At 32.3% G+C, this 25,821-nt stretch overlaps 2 protein-coding genes across 2 annotated transcripts in view; one reads left to right on the top strand and one right to left on the bottom strand.

Annotated features, from left to right (window-relative positions):
• The first annotated feature begins 12,207 nt into the window (after window positions 1-12,207).
• Window positions 12,208-12,591, top strand: LOC142326898 (uncharacterized). The gene has a single exon (XM_075369630.1). It carries the CDS (start codon window positions 12,208-12,210, stop codon window positions 12,589-12,591), a length of 384 nt encoding a protein of 127 aa, XP_075225745.1.
• Window positions 12,592-18,992: 6,401 nt separating this feature from the next.
• The window catches only part of Fife (regulating synaptic membrane exocytosis protein fife), a 588,373-nt gene continuing 581,544 nt past the window's right edge, over window positions 18,993-25,821 (bottom strand). Inside the window, exons 24-26 of the mRNA XM_075369629.1 lie at window positions 24,412-24,482; window positions 20,844-20,927; window positions 18,993-19,332 (exon numbers count right to left, since the gene is read on the bottom strand). Coding sequence (XP_075225744.1) covers window positions 19,031-19,332; window positions 20,844-20,927; window positions 24,412-24,482 — 457 coding nt within the window. The 3' untranslated portion in view covers window positions 18,993-19,030. The remainder of the gene's footprint in view (window positions 19,333-20,843; window positions 20,928-24,411; window positions 24,483-25,821) is intronic.

Raw genomic sequence — 25,821 nt, 5'->3', positions numbered from 1 at the left:
ATCAATAACTGCCGCATTTGTTGATTTATCAGCCGCTTACGACACTGCCTGAAGGCATGATTTGTAAGGTCCTCCGTGTAATCCCATGCAAACTAACAGCTTGCCTCCTTAATAACATGTTGAATGACAGAATGTTCCAAGTTATCATGGGATCCGATATAAGCTCACCGAGGAAACTCAAGAATGGCCTGCCACAAGGGTTGGTGTTTGCGCCTCTCCTTTTCAGTTCTATGTTGCGGACATGCCGAGACAAGATCTAAAAAGCATGGCTACGCTGATAGCTAGGTGCTAATATTAAAATGTAGATCATTTGAAGAGTTGGAGGAGGTCCTGATGGCTGACCTGGAGAAACTGGGAAGGTACTTCTGGAGATGGTGCCTCCAACCGAATGTTAGTAAAACAGAGGTTCATGCTTCCATCTGAGTAACAAGTTTGCTAATAGGGAGCTTAAAATCCTATTCGAGGATACATGGCTCTTTCACAATAAGAAGATTATGGACAATTGAAACCTGCCAATACATGAGGACATTGAGGATGCCAATCGTGGTTGCCTTCAATCTAGAAAGTTACCTATCAAAACAGCAATTGCTGCCACAGAGGATGGATTTAACCTAACCAATCTTTTTGACTAATGGTATGTGTGTGAGGATAGAACTATGACAATTCATCTTCCTAACTGAAAAAAAAAGATTATAACAAAAGATTGTTTAAAAGATTATATCCTCGTCTGGTGTCGAGGATGGACCACAAAGCAGAATAACCAAATCCCATGCATTACTCAAAGGCCACCGGGTTTTGACTTGCCACGTAAGACATGGTCAATGCTAAACAGAATACGGACTCAGCATAATAGGTTTTTCCTGTATAACTGGGGTAAAACACCGACGCCCCTTTGTGAGTGTGGTGAAAATCAAACTGTCAGACACATCACAGAAGTTTGCCCTAGGACAGCTTATGAAGGGAATCCTGAAGATTTCCTGATGGCGACTCCAGAATCAGTAGCATATATTAGTTTGTTAAATCTTTGATTGTAATTTTGACTGTAATTGGTGTTATGTTTTGGTGCCATACATTAAATAAATCAATAATTTTGTATAATGTTATCTTGGCTGCTGATATTAAATGACTGTGCTATCAGGTGATACAAGGCAACCATTTGAGAATCACTATTTTGACTAATGGTATGTGTGTGAGGATAGAACTATGACAATTCATCTTCCTAACTGAAAAAAAAAGATTATAACAAAAAAAAAATGCACACAAAAGGTTTGAAGAGTTCCTTAGAGGTCTGGAGCAGATAATTAGACGGAGTAGGAAACCAGTCATTCTTGCTGGAGACTTTAACACAAAATGCATTGAGTTGGGGGGCTTGAGATCTTCAAGAAGAGGTTATGAACTGAGAGCTGCTGGGATCGGTTGGGTTAATGGTGTTGAATATCCCCGAGGCCCCACCTTTGTAGGAAGAGGGCAGGGGTCTGTGGTGGACACAACTGCAATCTTTGAGGGGTCTGTGGTGGACATAATTGTAATCTTTGATCGAGCTGATCCATGTGTATCAGAGTGGACTCTGTTTGAAGATGAGCTGGGTAATGACGACAGGGCTGTGGTTTTCACTGTTCTGGGTAATCGACTGGTAACACAGTGTCCAAACAAACGTTGGTACCCAACCGAGGCATAGGTGTGCAGGGCTACAAATTTCATTGCTGACAAGTTGGAACAGAGGCAAGATAGAGGCCAAGATGAGTTGATGGAGATGGTGACTGAGGCCTGCTGAAGGGAAATGCCCCCTGATGGACTGGCCCGGCATAGAGTGTACTGGTGGAACAATGGGATCTCTACTTTAAGGGAGAAGGTGCAAGCAGCCCAGCAAAGATTGCAGCGCATGAGAAGAAGGGAGGCACATGATCGGGGGGCATGTACTGCATGCCCCCCGATCATGTGAATGGACTGGCTGACCGAGGAGCATCGCATGGCGAGAAGAAGACTGAGTGTGGCCATTAAGTAAGCGAAGAGAGAGGCCTGAAAGGCCTACTGACAGGCTACTCGATATGGAGAACTCGATATGGGGCAGGGCCTATCAAATTATTACTAAAAAATTTGGTAGGTGCCTTCCCCCATTGTCCAGGAGTAAGATGTTAGGGATGGTATGGAGGTTTTTCCCTTTGTGCAAATCCAAATGGATGAAAATGTATGTGGTGTGCACATCAGAACCGCTTCACCATATAGGAGCTCCAGTGGGCAGCCTCGCGCATCAACATCACCAAGAGTTCAGGACTAGACAAAGTCCTGGGTGTTTTGGTAAAGAGTATGGTGGAAAGACACCCGTGGCTGGTCCTGGATGCAATTAACAATGCCTTGGAGAAATGCAGGTTCCCATGGCAATGGAAGGAGGCCAGGCTGGTGCTCCTACCCAAACATGGAGCATAACATCATAAGGGTGCAGAGTACAGGTCCCTCTGTCTGTTAAGCACGGTAGGAAAGTTGTATGAACAGCTGATATTTGAGAGAATAAGAACGGAACTGTTGGCTAATGGTGGTTTTTCACAGCGCCAATATGGATTCATGAAGGGGAAGTCAATGATCAATGCAGTCAACTATGTGGTAAACTGGGCGTGGAACACAACGAGAGGTATGTGGCGAACAAGGAGGATATCTCTAGTTATCCTCCTTGGCATATGAAATGCATTCAATAGCATTCCATGGACTCGGTGAATACATTATTGCTGTTCTCAATGACTACCTCCACAAACGAAGGGTAAGAACTGATATGGAGGAGGGACAGGTAGAATTTGGAATGTACAGGGGTGTGCCACAGGGTTCTGTGCTTGGCCTACAATTGTGGAACATTGTATATGATGGCCTCCTGGGATTGGACTTCCCAGGGGACACCCAGGCATTTGCCTATGCTGATGATCTGGTGCTCCAGGCAGCTGGACAGACAGAGGAAGGTATAGTTAGGTAGGAGTACAGATAGGTTGAAGGTATAGCAAATTAGGTGGTCGACATGGTAAGCGGCTGGTTGGAGGAGTGAGGACTGAGTCTGGCTTCCCAGAAAACAAATATGGTGGTGATGGTTGGCTGCAGACAAATCAGGGAGTTGGAAATAATGGTGAAGAATACAAGAGTTCACATGTCAAGGAATGTTAAATACCTTGGCGTGTGGTTGGACAACTCAGACCTCTTTACTCATCATCTTAAGGAGCTGGCTGGTAAAGCAGGAAGGACCCTTGATGCTCTTACAAGACTAATGAGTAACAAGCAGGGACCCCGGGGATGGGAAGAGAAGGCTCATCCTTTTGGTGGCCAAATCAGTTCTGCTATATGCAATGCCAATGTGGGTGGGGGTGTTGGAGAGGGCGAGAAATGAGAGGCTGCTGTCCTCACTCCAAAGGAGGGCAGCGATCAAGGTGGCCTCTGCATATCGTGTGATTTCAGGCGATGTGGTAGTGGTCATCACCGGGGTCCCTCTGATTTGTCTGAGGGCAACACAGCTAACGAGAAGGTACAAGGGGAAGATGAAGGCTGAGATGTGGGGAATGCTACTGGAGGAGTGGCAGACCAGGTGAGATGCCACCATTAAGGGCTCCTGGACAAAGTGACTAACCCCCAGGATTGGGCCGTGGATTCGGAGAGGACATGGGGAGGTGGGGCTACTATCTCATCTAGTTCCTCTCTGGCCACATGGTCATGATTTACCTACATCAGTTCGGAAGAAGAGCCTCCACTCTGAGGTGACTGTGTTTTGCTTAATGGTGAGGACCAGTTGCCTTGGGGGTGTTTAAAAAAAAAGGAAAAAAAAACTATGACAACTAGTCAGAATGATTGTTATTCTAATAAAAAGTGCCAACTCAGCTAGTAAGGGATTTCTTATTTTTGCAGTGTAACAGTGAACTTGGATAGCCAAGTCAGAGAATTATTAATGAAAAGTCTGATGATATCACTGGATGAAGTGGAGGAAGAAAACAAAGAAGAAGAAGAAGTAGAAGAAGATGCATGAGAAGTTGCTCAGTCAAAGCAACTTGACCATTTTAGGGGCTTTATTATGAGCTGTCTTTGCTCTTAAAAGTAAGCAAATATGGTTCTTTTCAGAGCTAACCTATTAAGGTTTATAAATAATTTAGTAAACTGCATCCTAGCAAGAAAATACAGAATATTAATTTTTTAAATTATTAAAAATTTATCAATTATTGCTCTTTCTTTCTTGCCTCTGTTGAATACTTTTGCAGAGAGCTCTTTTTCTTAAAACACAATTGCTTTTAATAAATAAAAACATAGTCAATTGTTGCATCTACAGAAGTGTACTATCTCAGTCATTAAAATAGTAAATTGTTCTATTAATATTATAATCCATTGTTACATAATGAAACTATTATTTTAGTATGATATATTATTTAAATGTAATTTAAAATATAATTTATGAAATATGAATAATTTAAATTGAATTTATTGTTTCTCAAAGTCAATCATTATGTTCAAATTTAACTTTTTCATTGCTACTTTTACTATCCCCATCTAGCACTACAACAGAACTACAGTTTTAGAAGGAAAAGTATTGTAATTGGTCCAAATTAGGCATATGCATTTTTCACCGGATCTTGACATTTTGATAACTAAGGAATCCAAAAACCGATTGGAAATCTTTCAAATGTTTGTATGTACATGAGTATGTTTGGTGTCACCCTCTAAATCACCTTATATCTCTGGAACTACTGGACTGATTTTGATCAGACTTAGTCAGATTACTTTATATATAGAGCATTGATGCCATTAAATTTTCAATTTAAAGGTCAAGGAGTGAGGCTGTACAAGGTCACCCTCAGTATCTTGATGTTTCACCTAATTAAGGTCTTATTTTTCTTAGGCACATTTGTTAACAATTAGAAAATAATATATTCAAAAAACCTTTTGCAAAATCGCATCCCCACTCCAAAAAATTCTCTAAATAAACTAGGAGCTAAGTGGGTATACTGTGTCAATAGTACCCCCTCTCACCACAAGGAGCGCTAGTGTTCCACTGACATACAGCTGCTGTAGTTGTCTGCTATGTGACTACTGTGACATCACAGTTCAGCAGTAGAATTAAATAAATGAATAATATTTAAAGTGTAAAAAGTATTTAAAGTGGCCGCTAGTATCGCCTCACCTGCATGAATGAAATATGTTATGAGTGTGCGCTTTACTTAGAATACTAAATTTAACAAACAAAAAATAATATATTTAAATAAAATGATAAATATTTTAAATTAAGTTGTGTGTGTAAGCTGTGCATAAGAATAAAGCCATTTAATGGAAAAGTCCTACAACTGTGTTGTCAGCTTTTTGTTTGTTATGTATTAAGGGTTGTCGTTACTGATTTCTAAACTTTTCATCTGTCTAAAATAGAAAATATAAACCTATTTCTTCTGATATTATCAGTGCAATTAAATCTTGATTATTATAATTATATGTTTGTGAATGCTCCTGATAATGATTTTTAAGTTTCTATTTGTTACTCCTATATAGGACTGACTGCAAAAGTACTTGATGAGGACCAAAAAGAAAAAGTATATATAAGGAATTTCGAATTAATTTTAATAAATCAATGGGGGTAATTAAGGTCACTCCAATTGACAGTATGAGCAATTGAGTGACTAAATGGGCCTTTGCTGGGGCATTAATATTTAAGATGTTTCTTGTCACTCTTTGGTGATAGTGTAAGTAAAAATAACATAAATAAACAGTAAATTATAAATAATCAATAAATTGTAATAGTTTTAATTAAAATAGTATAAACTAAAATAACAATCAAGCTATGAGTTCTTGATCATTTAGATTATAAAAAAATCTTTTATAAACTTTAATTCAGCATCAGTATTAATCAAAAAGTTGTGAATTAAAAATCCATTAAGTAAAATATGGGATTAGTCCACTGACAACAGATTAAAAATATTGAGATAAAAATAAAAAGTATTCCAATAAAAAAATTAAATCTGTGTTACTAAAAAATGACTTCTTAATATCAAGAAATTAAAAATCTAGTTTGATAATTAAGATTTGTTAAATACTGACTTTGCCCTGTTTGGAACAGAATTTATTTCATTATTATGTTTTTATTTTTATCAAGTATACCTACAATGTGAAGTATGTGACAATAGAACAGAATATAGATAATTAACATTTTTTAATTATTACAAATTAAAAAAAATTATTTTATTACAATTTTTTACTAAATAAAGTAAAATAACATACATGTGATAAAACATGTTAAATGATTTTAATTGTCTTGTAATGAATCGTATGTTAGTTTGATTTATCTAAAAAGAATAAATATAATAGTGTGGAAAATAATTTATCAAAAACAGCTTTAAAATAAGTCAAAAGAATTCTAATATAATTTGGAAGGCAGATCCCAATTCCAAATGTGTGAAATGAGATACTAAGCCAATAAAACCATGATTTTAAAATTATTCATTTTAAATTAAAGTAATTAATACAGTGTTCTTAAAACCATATCATGGCTCATATAACAATACAGTTAAATCTTTTTTCACAGATTTACAATTATTATTGTATTTTTTAATAACAGTATTAACATACATATTTGCATATTATAATTTATATAATGTACAAGTTATCATTATTTATATATTGATATTTTATTATGTAATAAAAAAATGTATACATAATTTTTGAGGTGAGTGAAGAAACTGTTTGTTTATCTGATGTGCACTAGCACAGTCAATCACAGGACCATGTGACTGTTTCTCCAGTTGCTATGTTGTGCAATTGTGGTCAATCACTGGGAATTCTGTTCTTAACCAATATCTTTGCACGTGGAGAAAATTTCTTTATTCACCTTATCTCCTACAAAGTATCGCTTGATGCAGGACTCATAGCTGTGGATATTTAATTACACTGTATATCTATAATATGTTGTGTGAAGGAAAATCAGTTGCTCATTGCAGTTAATGATCATATGTCTCCCTTCAACATGTAAAACAATTGTTAGTTAGGCATATCTATGATCAAAGTCAATATTTTACATGCTCTGTACGTAAATTATACTGAAATACAATGAAAACTACAATCATTTATATGCCGATAATGATGATCAGTCAGTTAAGATAAATTAGGTATGTATAAAATACACTATGTAGAATATGTGTAGTAAGATATATAAGTATTAGAATCTGTACATTAATTTATTACTCTAAGCTACAATTTAAATGACAGACAATCATGACAAAATTATTCATTAATGATAATTATTTTATTACATAGATTAAATTTTAAGATACCACAGAAAGGGAAAAAATCTTACCACAAAGATTTACATGACAATACAACAATGGTCTAAATTTAAATGTATGTAATGCCAATACCATGGTTAAATACACAATCACAAGTATATTGCGTAAATAGATACTTGTGATAAAATAATAAAATAAAATAATAAATTATTTATTAAAAATGTGTGGTGTCTGCATTTCTATATATGTTTAAATCTATATACATTAACAAGAAAGATATACTATATGTTATAAATATACATATAAATACTTAATATGCTGGTTTTAAGAACAAAAATTATAAATATTAATCAATTTTTTTTCGAAGAAACTACAGAATACTATATGAGATTGTCTTTAAATGCAAACCAGAAAATATGGTAAATATTATTAGTATTATTAATGTACATCAAGTTAGTGGAAATTTATAAATTAAGCTGTTGGTGAATAAGCTGTTAATACGCCATTAAGTATGATATTAAAAATATATTGCAGTAAAAAGTTTTTAATAAATGAATGGTTCAGTAACTTGATGAGCATTAAAACTTTATGAGCATCAGCTATTTTTTAACTATAAATGAGCTAAGTAATTTATTTAATCATTACAACTTTACTTTTTAAATAAATTGAAGGTCCATTAAATTGATTACTGTAAGTGCTAGAATGTTTTTAATTTGTTAAAAAAAAAATAAAACTATAGTTAAGAAAAAAACATCAGTTTACTACGAGCAAAAAGAATCTTACTTAGATACAGGTTATGTCTTTATACATGCATCCTAAGCTGAATTATTTAAGTGGTCCTATCTTGATGAGTTATATTTGTGAACCTCAGTTTCTTTAATCAATTCTGCAGCAATGATACAAATTTGATAGTTCATTTATGGTTAAAAAGTGGCTAATACATGTATGTTAGATTGTGATCTAACTGATTCTAACTGTTATTTTAATGGTTCTGTTTATTTCATATCAAGTTAGTGGAGAATTAATATTTATTCAAAAGATTGAAATATGATATTGTTTTATTTAAAATTTATTGTTAATTAATAACTTCAACATTTTAATTTATGAACTTCTAAAGTGATCCCGTCAATTTGATATACATTATTATTACAGCAATACTAGCTTATATTTTATAATGATGAAAGATTAATAAAATGGAATTTTTATATTGTTAGAAACTTATATATATTCAACTTAATTCTAGAAATAATACATTACTTGCTAGAAACCGACCTGCAGTTTTCTTTTCTCCATCTTTTAGTATTTCACTGTTTTTATATAAATACATTACAATATTAACCTTTCAACAATTAAAAACTACTTTTACATATTTTTTCACTGCATTCTATAACTTTTAAAAATAACCAAAATATTGTAAATAATAGTGTAACAATATAATGCTATTTAGTTCATTATATTTTTTTCATAATTATAATCTGTTCATAATAAATATTTACAAAACCTATATAACATATTTATTTACATGATCAAATTATTCAAAATAATATTTTAAGCGTATGTAATACCATAAAAAATATATGTTTAAAAAAACCATCAGTTTCTTTAACAATATTATATAATTTAATAATAAATTATATATAGTTATTTTTATATATCACTTATGAAAAATATTTACAAAATATTATGCTTTTATATTTAATGAGGACATTGTGTACAATGTCCTCATTAGCACAAAATGCTATTTACATTACATATAAAATCATAAAAATTACTATTTTTTTAAAATTAGGTTGAAAAAAGTATAAAATACACCCATCAAGGGTTATATAGTAATTACACATCATACTGATACATGATATAAATTCAGTAAATGAGGTTGTGAAACAAAATATGCCTTCATCATATCATAAACAAATAGGCATTAATAGATACTTCCATATACACAAACATCATTGTAAGGCATCAAAACCATTTTTATTCTATTAATGTAAACAAGTTTATAATATTTAAATTAGAAAAAAAACAATAATAATAAAAATTAGTATATTGGAAATATACTTTAAAAGCTCTTCAAAATTATTTTTTTCTATAATAGCTTTAAGGTGTTTTTTCTAGGCGAGTCGTTTAACAAAAAGCTATTTCTGAGATAAAGAATTAAAATCTAAGAATAAATGTTACTGAAAACTTAAAAATTTAATATTTCCAATTTTGATTCAAATTTTTGAAAAGTTTATATATTTAAATTATAAATAGAATTAAATTTAAATCTATAAAAAATAAGTTTTTATAAATATTTATTTAACCAGTAAATTAAAAAAAATGCAAAAGACTATCTTGATCAAAAGAACTGAAGACCGATTCAAATAATCCAGTAGGATGTAAAATGTAAATCGATGTAAAATGTTATATACACTAAAAATAATTAATAAATATATAAATATACTGATTAATGGTTAAGTAATTAAAACTGATTTTAACTGAAAACAAAAATAAAAGATGATTAAAAAATTCTTGGATAAACCTTCTTGTAAACATGTGGTAAATAAATATAAGCTGTGTAAAAATAAAGAACATAAATTTGTCTAAACACAATTTCTTTAACAAATGCTAATAAAATAGTGCCGCCAGGAAAGAAATTTGATAAAAGAATTTTAATAATAAGTTGTGCAGATTCTCATAGTTTTTTTTAAAGTTGTATGTTTTAAAAATGTATTTTTGTATAACAAAACAAACACCCTTTTAAAAAGGATTGAGAAGAGATAGTCCGCTTCCAGACACATTAATTTGTATTATGGAATTATAATTTTCAATTTGTATTATGGTGGGTTAATATATTATAATACAGTCTAGGTTAATATATTATAATACAGTCTAGGAATTCGAGTGGAAGTTTTTGTTGCGGTCGGACGTATTGTTGTGCGTTCTGTCTTATACTGGTATTTTTCGGATCAACTGCTTTTATATCTGATTTTTCAAATTGGGAATCGACGGTGGAAAATTTTCAGGAGTGTTTAGTATAATTTGGTGATTTTTGGTTGCGGACTGAAATTTTTTATTGAGTTTTTTATTTGAGTGGCCTTATTGCTATTGGCAATAAGGTTCATAGTTGAGTGCTGGTCGCAGTGGTTAGTGGGAGTTAGTGGTGGCTATCTTGAGTTGTTTTCAATTCGGGTGTAGCTTATCTTTAGTGGCATAGACAATTGTAACTGTCGATAATATTGTTTATTATTCTTCATATTGATAAACTTTTGATACTGGAGTTAATTTAATTAATTTCAGTTGTTGTTATCTCTTGATAAGATAGACTGCTGTAACTTAGTTTATCAAGCTATCATTTATATATATTTTTTTTTTTTTTTTTTTTTTTTTTTTGGGGTCCCTACCCGGTTGGACTTAGGGTCGGTCCCTGAGTCTCCGGGAATACATGATGCATAGAAGAGGGTCTCTTCCACTAGAGGGTACATCATCACAAAAAGTACCAGACCTCAGAAGATGGCAGGTACCAAAAAGACTGAGGCAAAAGGTAAGAAGAGGGCCCGACAGGGGTCCTCTGAAGAAGAAGACGTCTCACCAGACACTCTGGGGAATCTTATTTACCAGCTTGGTATAGCTATGCTCTCCTTAAAACAACGTATGGGGCCAGGTTTGGCCAAGTATATAGGAACTGATGAACAAGAGTTGAAAAGATCTATGAGGGACTAAATTCTCTTACTGAGCTGTCATCCCCTCTTGAAAAAATCACACAGGCCACACAGACAGACATAGTGGTCGCGGAGAGTGATTTAGAGCAAATACTGGCCAAAGAGTTAGAAGAGGATGAATTATTAGACTTGTTACCAAGAAAATGGCCTAACTTCTTGAGGGAAAAACTGAAATCTGTTACAGAGTTTCTCTCAGAGGTGGGTGACACATGTAGTATTAGCGATATAAATAAAATGAATACAGGAGAAGATACTGAAACACGAAGGCCAAGATATAAAGCTGGCGAAATCCTTCATGATGAATTAACAATTATAGGTGACAATTTGTTCGATGTAAGGAAATGTAAATATAAAATTTTTTTACAATTCATCAGACTCTGATAAAGTCACAATGGGTGTTGTTTTAAGAGCCATAAAAAAAATTATTGCACAATCAAGCAATGTATCATTTATATTGCCTAATAATAATATAGGCAATTATGCTAAAAAGATAATTTCTTACTTAGCAAGGGACAGACAAGAACCGGTTAAAGTACTGACTATGCACACGGTTGGCAGGGCGGCACAAACTAGGCCCGGCCAAAGTCAAATTAAAAGGACTACTCCTCCGGCGGAAGACAGCCGTACAGTTGTAGTTAAGGCTGCTGGAAAGTCTTATGCAGAATTATTAAGAACTATGAAGTCTGTTGTAGACAGTGATGAGGCGAAGGACGTCATATCATTAAGAAAAGGTAAAAACGAAGAACTATATGTGAGGATTCAGGGCGCACAAAAGGCAGCAGACTTCACTAATATTCTTCGTGACAAGGTGGCGGATCTGCAGGTTGATCTCAGGAGACGTGCAGGCAGACGCACTGTGGTTCACATTAGAGACATAGAACATGACACGTCTGAAGATGAGATATTGGCAGCGGTTATGGCCAGAGTTGAAGATAAAGATCAGACGAGGATCTCATCTGTTAGGCCAGGTTATGCGGAAACGCAAAATGTGACAGTTGTGACAACGCACAGGTCTGCTTGCAAACTAGTTGAACAAAGAATACGTATTGGCTGGGTCAACTGCAGAGCCTTTATTAGGGAAGAAGAAGATAAATGTTTTTGATGCTGGGGTTCAGGCCATCGTAGGCAAGACTGTAAGGGCCCAGATAGGATGGACCTCTGTTTTAACTGTGGAGGGAGAGGTCACAAAATAATGGACTGTCGGGAACCCAAAAACTGCCTGAAATGTGGCAATCAAGACCACAGAACGGGAGCCTGGGCATGCACTAGTAACAGTAATGCTTAAAGTACTTCTAGCAAACACAAACAGGAGCTCGTTGCCCCTTGACTTGATAAATGAACTGGCTATAGAACAAAATATAGATATAATAATAATTACGGAGCCTAATATCTACGAAGCAGCCAGAACCGGTTGGATGGCTGACACTGTTGGAGATGTAGTAATAAAAAATATGAGTGGAAGATTGGCATTGAGTTTCAAAACAAGAACAGAAGGATTTGTAGTGGCAGAGACGGACTCCACAATTATAGCAGGAGCATATGTATCACCCAACATAAGTATTGGAGATTACGAGAAGTATCTGGATAGTATTCATAGAATACTATCTTGTGAGAGTAAGAAGGTGATAATGATGGGTGATTTCAACTTAAATCGAGGTTAGCTGATAGCTCCTATAATAACCAGAGAGGAGAGTTATTTGCAGATTTAATGGAGTCCCTTGGATACTATTGTATAAATGATAATACTCCGACGTTTGAAGCTCGAGGCCATTGCTCAGTATTGGACTTGGTCATCATTGATGGCAGATGGGGAAGTGATCAATATGAGTGGCGTGTATTAGATCAGGACATTGCAAGCGATCACTTTGCTGTTAAGTTAATAATGAAGGATGGAGTATTTGTAACCATGGATAGACAGCTTCCAATAAGACCTTCGGCACAACAGATTGAAAGAATAGTAGAAAGGGTCGCATATAGGCTCCGTAATATATTAGAGGCAACACCTGATACTCTAACGACGATCATACAGCAGGAAATGGACAAGGAAATTAGAGCCACCAATCGCAGGGGACAAGTATACTGGTGGTCTGATGAAATAGTGGGCTACCGGAGAGCATTACAAAAAGCTAGAAGAAAAAACAAAGGCTTAGAATTAGAGGTGGTCAGGAATATGACATGGCAGTCCACTCATATGTTCAAATGAGAAGATTGCTAAACAGGTCCATCAAAAAGTTGAAGAGGGATCATTGGATGAGATTGTGTGAGGACTTGGACAAGGATCCCTGGGGCCAAGCCTACAAAATAGTAATGAAGAAATTCGGCAGGCGTCTACCAACACTCAGTAAACGTCAAGCAGAGGTTCAGTTTAAAGAACTTTTTCCATGTGAAGAAGAAATTGGAGTTATTTTACCAGAGTTTGAACCTAGATGATTTACGCCTGCCGAGTTGGCTTGTGCAATTGGACAGCTAGGTAATAAGAAGAGCCCTGGCATTGATGGCATACCAGCAGCCATACTGAAAGGCTTAATAAAGAAGTTGCCTTGGGAAATGACGGACTTGGCCAGTTATGGGCTTGAAAGGGATTCTTTTCGCAGATGTTGGAGGGAGGCCAGAGTGGTCTTCCTCCCAAAAAGTAATGATGAACAAGGTCAAGTGAATTATAGACCACTTAGTCTATTGAACAATCTGGGAAAGGCGGTTGAAATAATGTTGGCCGCCAGAATTACTAGAGAAGTTGAAGAAGGTGAAGGGATTAGCCCAAATCAATTTGGTTTTTGGAGGGGACGCTCCACCGTATTAGCTGCCAACAAGGTAATAAATTGGGCCCTTGAGGTAAAAAGTGGTACATGGAGAACTAGAAGAATTCCGCTTCTTGTCTCCTTAGATGTTAGAAATGCTTTCGGCACAGTAAAGTGGAGTCAGATTCATAGGGCATTACAGGCAAAAAACATCAGCCCGTACTTGAGGAGACAGGTGGCGAAATACCTTTCAGAAAGGACTTGTACAGTGAATTCACAAGAAGGAGAATTGATATTCAATATATACGGTGGAGTTCCCCAAGGTTCGGTTTTGGGTCCTCTTTTGTGGGTCCTCACCTTTGATGATGTTGTACAATTGGACTATCCGCCTGGTGTGGAAACAATAGCCTATGCGGATGATTTGGCAGTCCTTGTACAGGGCAAGACGGAATTGGAGGTGCAGGAGAAGGCCAATATGGCGCTTGCAAAGATACATGAATGGTTGCAAGAAAAGGGACTTATGTTATCAATTAATATGTTATCAATTAAGTAAGTTCATCACGTTTACTGGTAGAAGAGTTGTAGAACGTCTGAACATTGTTGTGAATGGACAGGAAAGAATGGAGACAAGCTGCCTGAAATATCTGAAAATTTTCTTTCAGAGAAATTGTGCCTTTTCTGAACATATTAATAGTATATGCAATAAAGCGGACAACATGATAAAAGGGTTAAATATGATCATGTCAACAAAGAAGGCTCCTAGAGCGTCCAAAAAGAAAGGTGACAACATCGGCAGTTGTATCATCTTTATTGTATGCAGTGCCTGTATGGTGGACTTCATTATGAATCAAGAAAAACAAAAATAGACTTGTGAGAACGCATAGGAGGCTGTTGCTGGGAGTGGTTTCCGCTTACAGAACAGTCTCCTATGAGGCACTTTGCGTTTTGGCAGCAGTACCTCCAATCGACTTAATGGCCCATTACAGGGTAGAGATATCGCAAGGACTGGAAACTCAGGAGGCTAAGCATAGGCTGATATCTAGGTGGAAAGAAAGGTGGAGAGAGGTAGGATCTGCTAGCAGGACAAAACAGCTAATCCCTGACCTTGAGAGTTGGATCAATAGGAAACACTGGGAGGTGAACTTCTTTTTGTCGCAGTACTTTACGGGCCACGGTAATTTTAATTATTACCTTCACAGAGTTGGGAGAAGACAAATGCCTGCCTGTATGTATTGCGGCATTGAGGACGATGCAGACCATACCTTCAAGGAATGCATCAGATGGATACAAAATAGACAGGACACAAATTTATCAACGATGAGACCTGAGGAGATTACGAGTAACATGCTACATAGTGAGGACAATTGGAAAAGAATTGAAGGAACTATCAGGAATATCTTAACAGTAAAAAACGAAGACGAGAGGAAACTGGGCTTCTGAGTGAATAGATTAGGGTAGGGTGGATAGCCCCAGTGGTGAGGTGGTGAGGGCTGGCATGCTTAGGTGTGTCAGTTCCAAGGATCCACTGGGGACTCCGAGAGAGAATAGGTCTATACAAGTGTAAAAGACCCATCGATGCGTCACGACTTTCCAAGGTATGGCGTAGCGATACAAAAGGGCAAATGAGACTCAAAAGACCTGACCGAAGGGCCGACCTGCCTTGCCGGACATACAGCCGGTAGGTGGGGAGGCCCATTAGAGTATAACAGGCACTCCCCTGGGTGGCGTAATACCAACCAGTCGGACCAGCCCAGGAGAGCAGTCAAAAAAAAAAAGTCTAGGTTAAATTCTCTTGGTCTTGGTAATTTTTCACCAATAAGTTTTTCATTTCATTGTTTATGTACAAGAAAACAACTGTTAAAGAAAATATTAAGAATACTAGAAACTGTAGGAATTAAACATTTAAAAAAAATTACTCAAAGCTAAATTAAAATTTATAAAAGAATTTTAGAGAAAAAAAAACAGTGCTTTTGGTAACTTTTACCCTTATTTGGGAACAAAAATTTAGAGATAGAATGATAAAACTGAAGTAACACAGAGAAACTCTATCTTTGATTCCCAGAAAGAAGACTGGGTGAACAATTTTTGTAATTCAGTTGGATATTTCCATATGCCCAAGTGCTCTTTAGAACCTGGGAACCTATCTGGAATTTTCAATGTGGGCACCACTAAAGATACAATATGAATCCTTGGTATTTGGATATTATGGTGATGGGATTTCTGCTTACAGATCTGTCTAGGGTCTTAGTTTCTTATCAAGTAGTACTTGTACAAAAAGTCTAACATGGGTATTTATTAGAGAAAGCTTGGTCTACTAGCTGCCCATATATTAGGAACTACCTGGATAATGTATAAAAACTCTGAATGAAATTGCTTTAATGATTTAAAAAATCTGTGGAAGAAATATACACATCTCAAGTACCCAATGAGTACCCAATCAAGTACCCAGGAAACAAGTACAAGCCTGACTTGCAAGAAGGGAAAAGGCCTGTGAATACTTAATATTTTCATTACCTAGATAATGACCATTAATCAGCAATCTTTTGTTGTCTTTCCTGTGACAATGTGTAATGATGTTTCCAACAAATATAATTTCAACATTGTTAAATTTAGTGAATTTCATTTCACAGTACAAAAAGTCTTAATGCTGCCATTAATTTATTATGTGACATTTACAACTTGGATTCTTATGTTACTACCGAGTCACAGCAAAAATTCATGCAATGGTGTAATTCAATTCATTTAAGATAAATAAATTCAGCATAGAAAGAAAAAAAATATGGCTAGAATCAATAGTGTTTTTTTTTTAAATGGATTTTATGAAGGTAGGAAATAAAAATGACAAGAGAGATACACAGACAAATGCTTTCAAATCTGAGTTATATTAATCTGAACTAGGAACTAGGAGTAATAAAATCAGAAATTATTCTCATTTATTACAGTATGCCTGAACACCTGAAAGATTCTATAGCCTGAGTTTTCAGAAAATTCAAAAATTCCAGTAGGAACTTTTAATCATTCACTCTTACAGCTCTAACGTTTCCCTAAAGTTACTGATTTCTATGTCTTCCTTCACTACCAGAAACTTTATTACAACTGTGCTAGGAGAATGAGAAGTTGAAAATGGCAATGCGGAACTGATTATAATTCTAGAAGACAGATTTTTATGGAGAAAATATAAAAAAGAAGTTTCATAACACAGAAAGTATCTAGAAAACAATGACGGCTACATAGAAAAAAAAATTAGGTTTGCACAAATATTGAACCAGTGTTAAATTGTTTCTCTTATTTTTTTTAATCTTTTGATGAAAGCTGGTTTAACTTTTACATTTTTCTTTAAAGTGTACACATATTGTCATCAAAACAATGTTAATATTAACACTGGAAACAATAAGGACCATTTATTACATATTTTATGAAAAAAATCATCAGATTGATAATTGACTCTAACATCACTTTTATGGTTTTGTGTATGCTAGACTTATCTCTTACACCAGGGATATAAAAAAAAGCATGTTTGCCAGAATTTAAAGTGTTAAAGAAAAGAATTAGAAGAATTAAGCTTTCTATTTAAAAAATAATTACATCACTTATTTATAAAATTAGTACTTTCATAAAAAGTACTTTAATTTCTCTTTTTTATTTAAATTATTTTTATTTATTATAAAAATTGAAGGCCAAACCAGTTTTTTATTTATATGGATCAGTTTAAAATAAAATAATGCTTCTTTACAACATGTTCTGAATTTTTATATTCCCTTCATAGCTGTAAAATAATAATAAAGAAATAATGAATAAAATTTTTTAATTAAAGTATTGAATTTACTAACTACAATAAATAAAAATTTAGAATTGTTTACATCTTTATTTGTTTTATCACAAATATTGGCAAAAATAATTCCTTTTTTTTATATAACAAAATGAAATAACAGAGTTGGAATAATTTTTTTTTGAAGAAAAATATTGGTTATATTATATATTATATTATATTACTAATATATTATATTTTATTGGTTAAGATCCAAAGTAAAAGAAAAAAATATAAGTTTATATAATTTAAAATAAATAATAATGAATCAATGTATTGTAAAAAGAAACAGGTCACAACAAAAAGATCAACTATATTATAAAAAATCATATAAGGTCACTTCAAAAAGAACATACATTTATTTTTTCTCAGAAACCAGTTGGAATCAAAACTCAAGATTGAGTGCTGTGTGGTTTCAGACACCATATGAATAAATTTTTTTCAACTTTCTTGGCTGAATCAGTATCTGTCAGGCTGGTAGTGTTTGTGATTAAGAAACACGTATTCACTCAATATTACTTAGTTTATAGTAATGTGATTTGTTCAATAATTTAGATTCTATGCATCAAGTCTTTCCTAAAGGTTAATGTTAGATATCATTTTGGAATTATTTTAAAATGAATAATTTTGTAAGATTCAGCAATGCAATGGGGGTTACTCAAAGAATGATTTAAATATGGCCAAACTTTGGTTAGCAATGACTACCTTATTGGCAAATTATCAGGGAAAAGAAAACAATTTGAAAAATTTCACTAAGAAGTTAAACATTTGATCACGGGGAAAGTCTCAGTTAACCAACCAAAAAACTGGAAATAAATTTGAAAATAATTATGTTTAAAGAATGAACAATAGTTTATATGATTTTTTATGGTGGTTTAATTGGAACATTTACAGAGTGGCAAATCTACTTTCTGAGTTGGACAACAGAAAGAACATGCATACCTAATGTTGTACAAGATATTGTTGGAGTGTATCAATGGTGATTCTGACTTATTAAAAACTATTGTCACGAGTGACAATATGCACTTTCAGTGCATATTGTTTGTACTTACAATACAGTGAGTATATAGTATGCACTTTCAGTGCATACTTAGTATATAGTAACTCAGTAAATCAGTACTAACTTAGTATATACTAAATATGTTTTTGTTTAGTATGCACTGAAAGTGCATACTAAACAAAAACATAACTTATTTTCTATTAACAACTAATTCAACAGGGGAGAGTGATGAAATCACACAGTAAGATCTACTGAATGAGCTAGATTTCAACTCTAAGCTTCAACTGGAAAAAATTATGTTGAATACTTTTTGAACAAACCTCATATGTTAGAAAGTAATACATTAAAAAAAGGCAATCACCATGACAGGCACTATATTAATCAATTGAAATAAACATATAGTATTAGTATTATACAATTATATTAATATAAATATTAAGTTATTTATAATCTTACATTATCAATAAGAAATCTTTACTAAATATAATTATGTTAATAAACAACTGATTGGGGTTATTCAATGAAAGGCAGAAGGAAAAATTATCTCTGACCTGTCACGGGGAATCATTTGAATCTGATCCGAGGGTCTGAATTGGAAAGAGAGGGTACCAACCAACAGTCAAAGTTGTTAGTTTTATTGCATCTAATGCAACTTCAGCTCCCCCAAGACCAACATTATGTTCAAATCCACTTTGTTTTTCCCATAACATAATAACTAATGATCGCCCAAGAACATCACAAGCTGAATATCGTAATGTTTGATGGAACTGAGGTTCTAAACTGTGGCGAACTGGGCGTGTCTTCCGTTTTTGTAACCAACGTTCACCATCTCTTAAATATGTTTTTACATAAGTATCTAAAAAAAAATAAGTACATAATTATTCATCTTTGCAGCAATGTATGCACAGGAACTAATGTACCTGTTGTAATATTTTTTTAAAAATAAATATTAAAGTAAAAATAGATCTTAGTTATATATAAAATCATTTAATCAGTAAATGATACGTTTTTGTAAATAAATTAATATAAACTGAAAGACACTGTAATTGCCTACTGCTACAGCCATCAAGTTTCAAATTCAGTTATAAAAAAAATGTTATCAATGATACTGATGTCATGGTAATACAACAATTAACTAAAAGAAATTTACATTTAATTTTGTATATAAGTGTGTGATATTTATACATAATATTTTATGTAACTAATGTATACACTTTTTGTGTGGCCCCATTTTGAATTCTACAAATGTATACACTTTTTATGCAGCCCATTTTGAATTCTATTTGAATATAATATAATAGTAACAACCCTTAATAGTGAACATCATGTGAAAAGCATATTTTGTTACAAATGCTTTTACTTTTTTTTGGTAGTTCTAAACTTTATCAATAGATATGTTTTAAGCATTAAAAAATGAGAAAATTAATGGATACACATTTGCTGATTTCTGTCTTCTTATTAAAAAGAGTATAGAATTTAGCCTACTGTCCAGCTAGTAATATCCCCATGATATTTCTGCATTGATTAGAACTATGAACCTGAAGGTCATACAGGATGGTACTTTGGTATAGTTGACCCAAAAAGTAGAAATAGGAATCTGGAATATTTATTGGCTTTTTTAATTGAAAAAAAAAGAAAAACATACATGAATAAATTTAAGAATATTATTATATAAATTGCCAATAGAAATCCAAATGACTACCTCAGATAAATTGTTTTTCCTGTTTGCTCAGTATCAAACGAAGTCATCTTTTGCAATAGACATTGAAAAATTAGCATTATTAGCAGCAGCACTGCTTCATTTACTGATTTAATGCAAGAAACATAATTGATAGAATGGATACTTCAAAGAACAGCTGAACTAAAATTACTCTTTGGGATTTCATGTAGGATCAAATTTTTTTCTAGAAAACAAAACTTTCTTTTCACTTTTTAGTGATGACCACAATCATATTTTTCAATGAAATATTATTTTAAAACAGAAAATTATTTAAATATTTACATTAGTTCTGCTGAATGATAGAAAAGTCATTTCATTACCAAAAAATATTTTTAACTTATTCTGTCTTACAGTGTAGTGACTAAATCAAATCTGCCTTTAAACCAGTTTTTAAACACATCATAATGTTTCACAATACTATAGTTTCCTGGTAATGATACTGGTGACTCCTTCAGGAATTTTATTTATACACTATCATAACACATTAATCTTCGCCAATACAATAATCATGGAATAAAGCAAAAGAAAAATCTGAGAACAAATGTAAAAAAGATAGCGTAAAATTATAATTTATATAACATTAATAATGATATATATAAAACAAAAATCATATATAATAATTGTGGCTATGATATAAAAGAATTTACCTGGTGGTTCACCTTCAATACCTCTTGCACATATGACTTCTACTTCTAATTGGCCTTTAGTCATCAGAAGGCTCAGCTTTAATTCTGCTTGGTTTCCTATAAATAAAGAAAATATTGGTATATCTTTGGAGTTTGTCACAGCAGCAGATAAATTTATTATATTTACAATTTATTATATTATTATAATGAAGTAAAATAAAAAAAAATTCTTGAAAAATCCATAAAAGATTAGAAGATAATAATTTTTCAGTCATTTTTTAATATTTGACTTTTAGAATTTAGAGGCAAATTGTGAACTATCAACATCTACCTACTCATAATTAAGCATTGCTTAAAAATGAAAAAATTATTGGACAGTTGAAAAATTATTTTACTGAAATTAATCTTTTTAAGATTTGTATTATTCCTCTGAACTCTTAAACTATATTTAAATAAACCACTTAGAACAGAATATTGAGATCAAGACATAGCTTACCTTAGTTTCTTTAACATTTAATAATAAAAGTTTAAAAATAAAAATACTAAAATAATTAAAATTGCGAATTAATTAACAAATGCTGCTATATGTTGCAGTTTTTATATGACCATCTTCCTCAAATTTTGTGATGGTTTATAAAATTGAAAGTTTGTTTGCATTTATATGCACAAGGTTTTTGAAATTATGTAATTTCATGTCATCTTTATTAATTTCTTTAGATTTCTTGAACATTATAGAAATTATAAAAATGATAAATTAGGTTTATCTAAGATGGCGGACCATCTAATGAACAATAAAAATTCTATTTTTGATATTAAAACAAATTTTGAAATTAATGACAAAAAATTAAATATATTAGAAAAATAATACATGCATAATTACAAACAAAATTTCAATCTGATAAACCATCACAGTGTTTGAGGGATACGGTCTTATAAAAACTGCAACATATAGCAGACTCGTGTAAATTAATACACAATTTTCATTATATTACTATTTTTATTATGCAATAATGGAATTATTTCAATCATGACTGAGGATGCAGGATATCATGGAAGTACTTTCATGAAAAATTAAGAAGTTAAATCACTGATGCAATTTTTCTGCATTGTGGTGGAATTTATTTGTGATCATAGCAGATAATGCAAAGAATAAAATGTGTTTTGGTCTATAGAAATTATTTAAGTGGCTTCTACTACTTGTGTATTCTTCAGTGACACATATAAAATCATGAAAAAATGCTAAATGTGCATTACTGATTTACTAGAAAAAAATACACACACACATGAACTGATTTGAAAAGTCTGTACAAAAATAAAAACCACTTCATTCTTTGAGATTAACCTTTTTTTATTTTTCAATGTAGTCTCCTTTTAAGGTTATACATTTTATCCAATGATGCTCCAGTTTGTTGATCCCTTCCACATAGTAGGATTGATCCAGCTTTGTAAAATACACATTTGTTCCTGCAATCACCTCCTCTTTTAAATAAAATCTCCTTCCTGCCAGTCACTTTTTCACGTTGGGAACAAATAGTAGTTGGAAGGAACGAAATCTGGAGAATAAGAGCATGCAAAATGAGTTTAAATCGTAACTCTATCAGTTTTGCAGTCACAACTATAGAAATTGAGCAGGTGCATTATTGCGATGGAAAAGTACTTTGTTACAAGCCAGTCGTGGATGTTTTACTTGCAGCTTGTGATTTTCAAACAGTCCAATAACAACACATATACAAGGCAAATCAGTATATGCCAATAATCGTTGAATCTTTTTCAAATAGCCAATGAAAATTATCCCTTGCAAGTCCCAAAATTGTCATTATCTTTCTGGCTGAAGGAATGGCCATCACCTTTTTTGGTGCAGATTTTCCTGCTATTAACTCATTGTTTGGGTTGTTCTTTGGTCTTAGGTCTGTAGTAGTATATCCATGTTTCATCTACAGTGATGAAATGATGCTTAGAATCCTGTGGATTTCACTGTAACAGCTGCAAACCACTTACAGAGTACCTCACATGATTTCGTTTTTGTTAGCACTAGTAGCACTCATGTTGCAGATAGCTTTTTCAAGATCAAGTGTTGATGCACAGTATTATGGACCCGTTCAGTTAAAATGGCTGCATCACTAGCAATTTCATGCACGTTCACTCTTCTATCATCAAGCGTTCATGAATTTATCAACCATTTCTGGAGTAGTGACCTCAACAGGGCATCCAAAACATTAGGCGTCACTTGTGCTCATTTGAACACTTTGAAAATTTTGAAACCACATATAAACTGTTTTAATTGGAGGTGCAGATTCACCATAATATTTATCAAGTTCTCCTTTAGTCTCCTCAGGCGATTTTCTCGCAATAAACTAATGTTTTTAATCAACATGCAAAACTCTATTTTATCCATTTTTTTAGATCACTTGACTTTCTCGATTCAAACAGACGCCAAACATAGAGAAATTATCTGATTACGTGGAAACTTTGTGTGTGTTTTTCCAAAAGATTTTACCAACTGAAAATCCCCTCGATATGTACCGATGGTGCCATCTCTTGGACTTTGTACAGACTTTTCAAACCACGTACATATATATATATAATTAAAATCATCTCTTTTAAGAATCATATTCCTCTATGCAATATACAAATGTATTTATTTTATTAGATCAATCAAAGTAGGATGACTTACCTTATTCCACTATATATATAGGATTTTTTTTCGCGATTTACTCGCATCATCAGCTGCATTATGTATATATATTCATCTCAAATTACATTACAAGCTTCATAAAATATAATAATAAATGATGCATTTATTTATTTTTTTTTAATTTAAAATTGTGAACCCTTAATATTTTTATTTTAAACTTTTATTCAATTAAATTAAAAAGTTTAAAAAATATGAAAAATTAATTTAAATTAAAATTAACATTATATTGCAAAAATCTTTACATATGTAAAAATATGACGTCTAGGCATAAAATCAAATTAAAACAAAAATTCAAATGAAAATCAAATAAAATTAATTTTAAGTATTAATTTAATTTTTAACGTTAATTTAAATTTAAATTAATTTTTCATACTTTTATATTTTTAAATTTGGATTTTTCATCCATTTATATTCTGTAGTAAAATATGTTAGTAGCATGTCCAAGATTGAAGTACTAAAATAAAGTAACAAATAATAAATGAAGAAGGTTATAATTCCACTATCTTATGTGACTACAATTTTTAAGAAAAAAATACACTGGCAGAATTTTTTTATTTTTATTTCATTTCACTCTTGGCTATATTTATCTAGTGACTGAGCTGATTTAGCTTGAAGTATTCAGCAAAATAAATAAATTTTAGTTAGTAAGTTATCAAGCAAATAATTTAACAAACATTACTTAAAAAACCATTACAAGGAAATCATATTATGTTTAAACTTTTGGGGAAAGTAAATTATGAGATAAATGGTGACTAATGGGAAATGTCAAGCCAAGCTGGAAATTAAATCTGGAGCATTTAGTTATCAGAAAAATAAAACTTATTTTATTTTTCAAAATATCTATTTAAAAACATTATTTTATTTATCAGAATAATAATATTTTTAATTATGAACTTAAGTTACCTGTTTGCTGGTATCCACGAGGTTTTATCTGCCCTGGTCCCATAGGCTTAAGATCCTTAGAGCTAAAAAATAAAAATGTGTCATGATATATATATATATATATATATATATATATATATATATAATATAATAAAATTTTTCAGCCTCTGCAAAGTACAGAATTAGAGAACACTCTTACCTTTACTTTTTTATGTTAATCAAAACATTTTCAGGCCCAAGCCCATCTTCAGTGATATTATTATTTGAATAAATTCTTCTTGTTTATATTTACATATTAATTTTAGCTTTCTAAATTTTATTTTGTAAAAATTGTTTGTTAACAAAATTTAAAATATTTTTAAATTTCAGAACAAATATTTTTTCAATCAAGATAATCATTCAGTCAAGAGTTTCTGTTCTATTCTGAAATTTTTTAAATGTTTTAAATTTTGTTAGCAAACAATTTTTACAAAATAAAATGTAAAAAGTTAAAATTAATGTATAAATATAAGCACGAAGAATTTATTCAAATAAAAATATCACTGAAAATGGGCTTGATGAATATATATATAATTAATAAATATAAGACATGTAAATATAAAAATCATTCTTATATTAATACAGCAGAAAGAATGTTAAAATATAATGAAGATTTTTCCAAGTCATCAGGGAAATTGATATTAAAATTATAATTTTAAATTAAGTGGTGTTAATTTTGTTATTTTCCTGATGTACAATCTAATTATATTTGTTACAACCTACTTCTTATTATTTACCTTTATGGACTGTAATCTTTGTTTCCTCCAAAAAAGTTTTCTGGTTTATAAGGGATCTTTAAAAATGACCACAAAAAACTGACAGATTGTGGTGGCAATGTTGATTTAAAAAAAAGTTTCAATTATTTGTTTTCAGTAGTTTTTAACATATCATCATGGAACAATAAACGCCTCAACAATGTTTACAAATTATAAAAATCTATTATAAAAAAATGGAATCAGTTACAGAAATGTATTATGCATTTCGTGATATTTATGGTGTACATAATTGGTCAAACAAAAGCACAAATCATCGCTTGATTAAAAAATTCAGAAGAATTTCTTTACTTAAAGCTGAAACACCAATTCACAAAATAAATGGAAGAGAATATTGGTGCTGAAACTGGAAGTGTCCGTGAAAATATAAATTTATCGGTTTCAGATTGTTCACAAGAACTGGGCCTTTCTTCAACAACATGGTGAATTTTGCATCAATAACTTGGTCTACACCCATATAAGATTCAACTAACTCAAGAGTTAAAAACACTGGATCATTATTTGGTGATTAAACTCTAGAGCAGCTCAAAGTGGATCCAAATTTTCATAAAAAAAAAAATCATTTTTTCAGGTGTATTTGGGATGGCTCCATTCCGAAAATGATTCAACA

The sequence above is a fragment of the Lycorma delicatula genome, chromosome 6, assembly GCF_047948215.1.
Source record: "Lycorma delicatula isolate Av1 chromosome 6, ASM4794821v1, whole genome shotgun sequence".
In the NCBI taxonomy this organism is placed as follows: Eukaryota; Metazoa; Arthropoda; class Insecta; order Hemiptera; family Fulgoridae; genus Lycorma; species Lycorma delicatula.
This window is presented reverse-complemented; position numbering and strand designations above follow the sequence as displayed.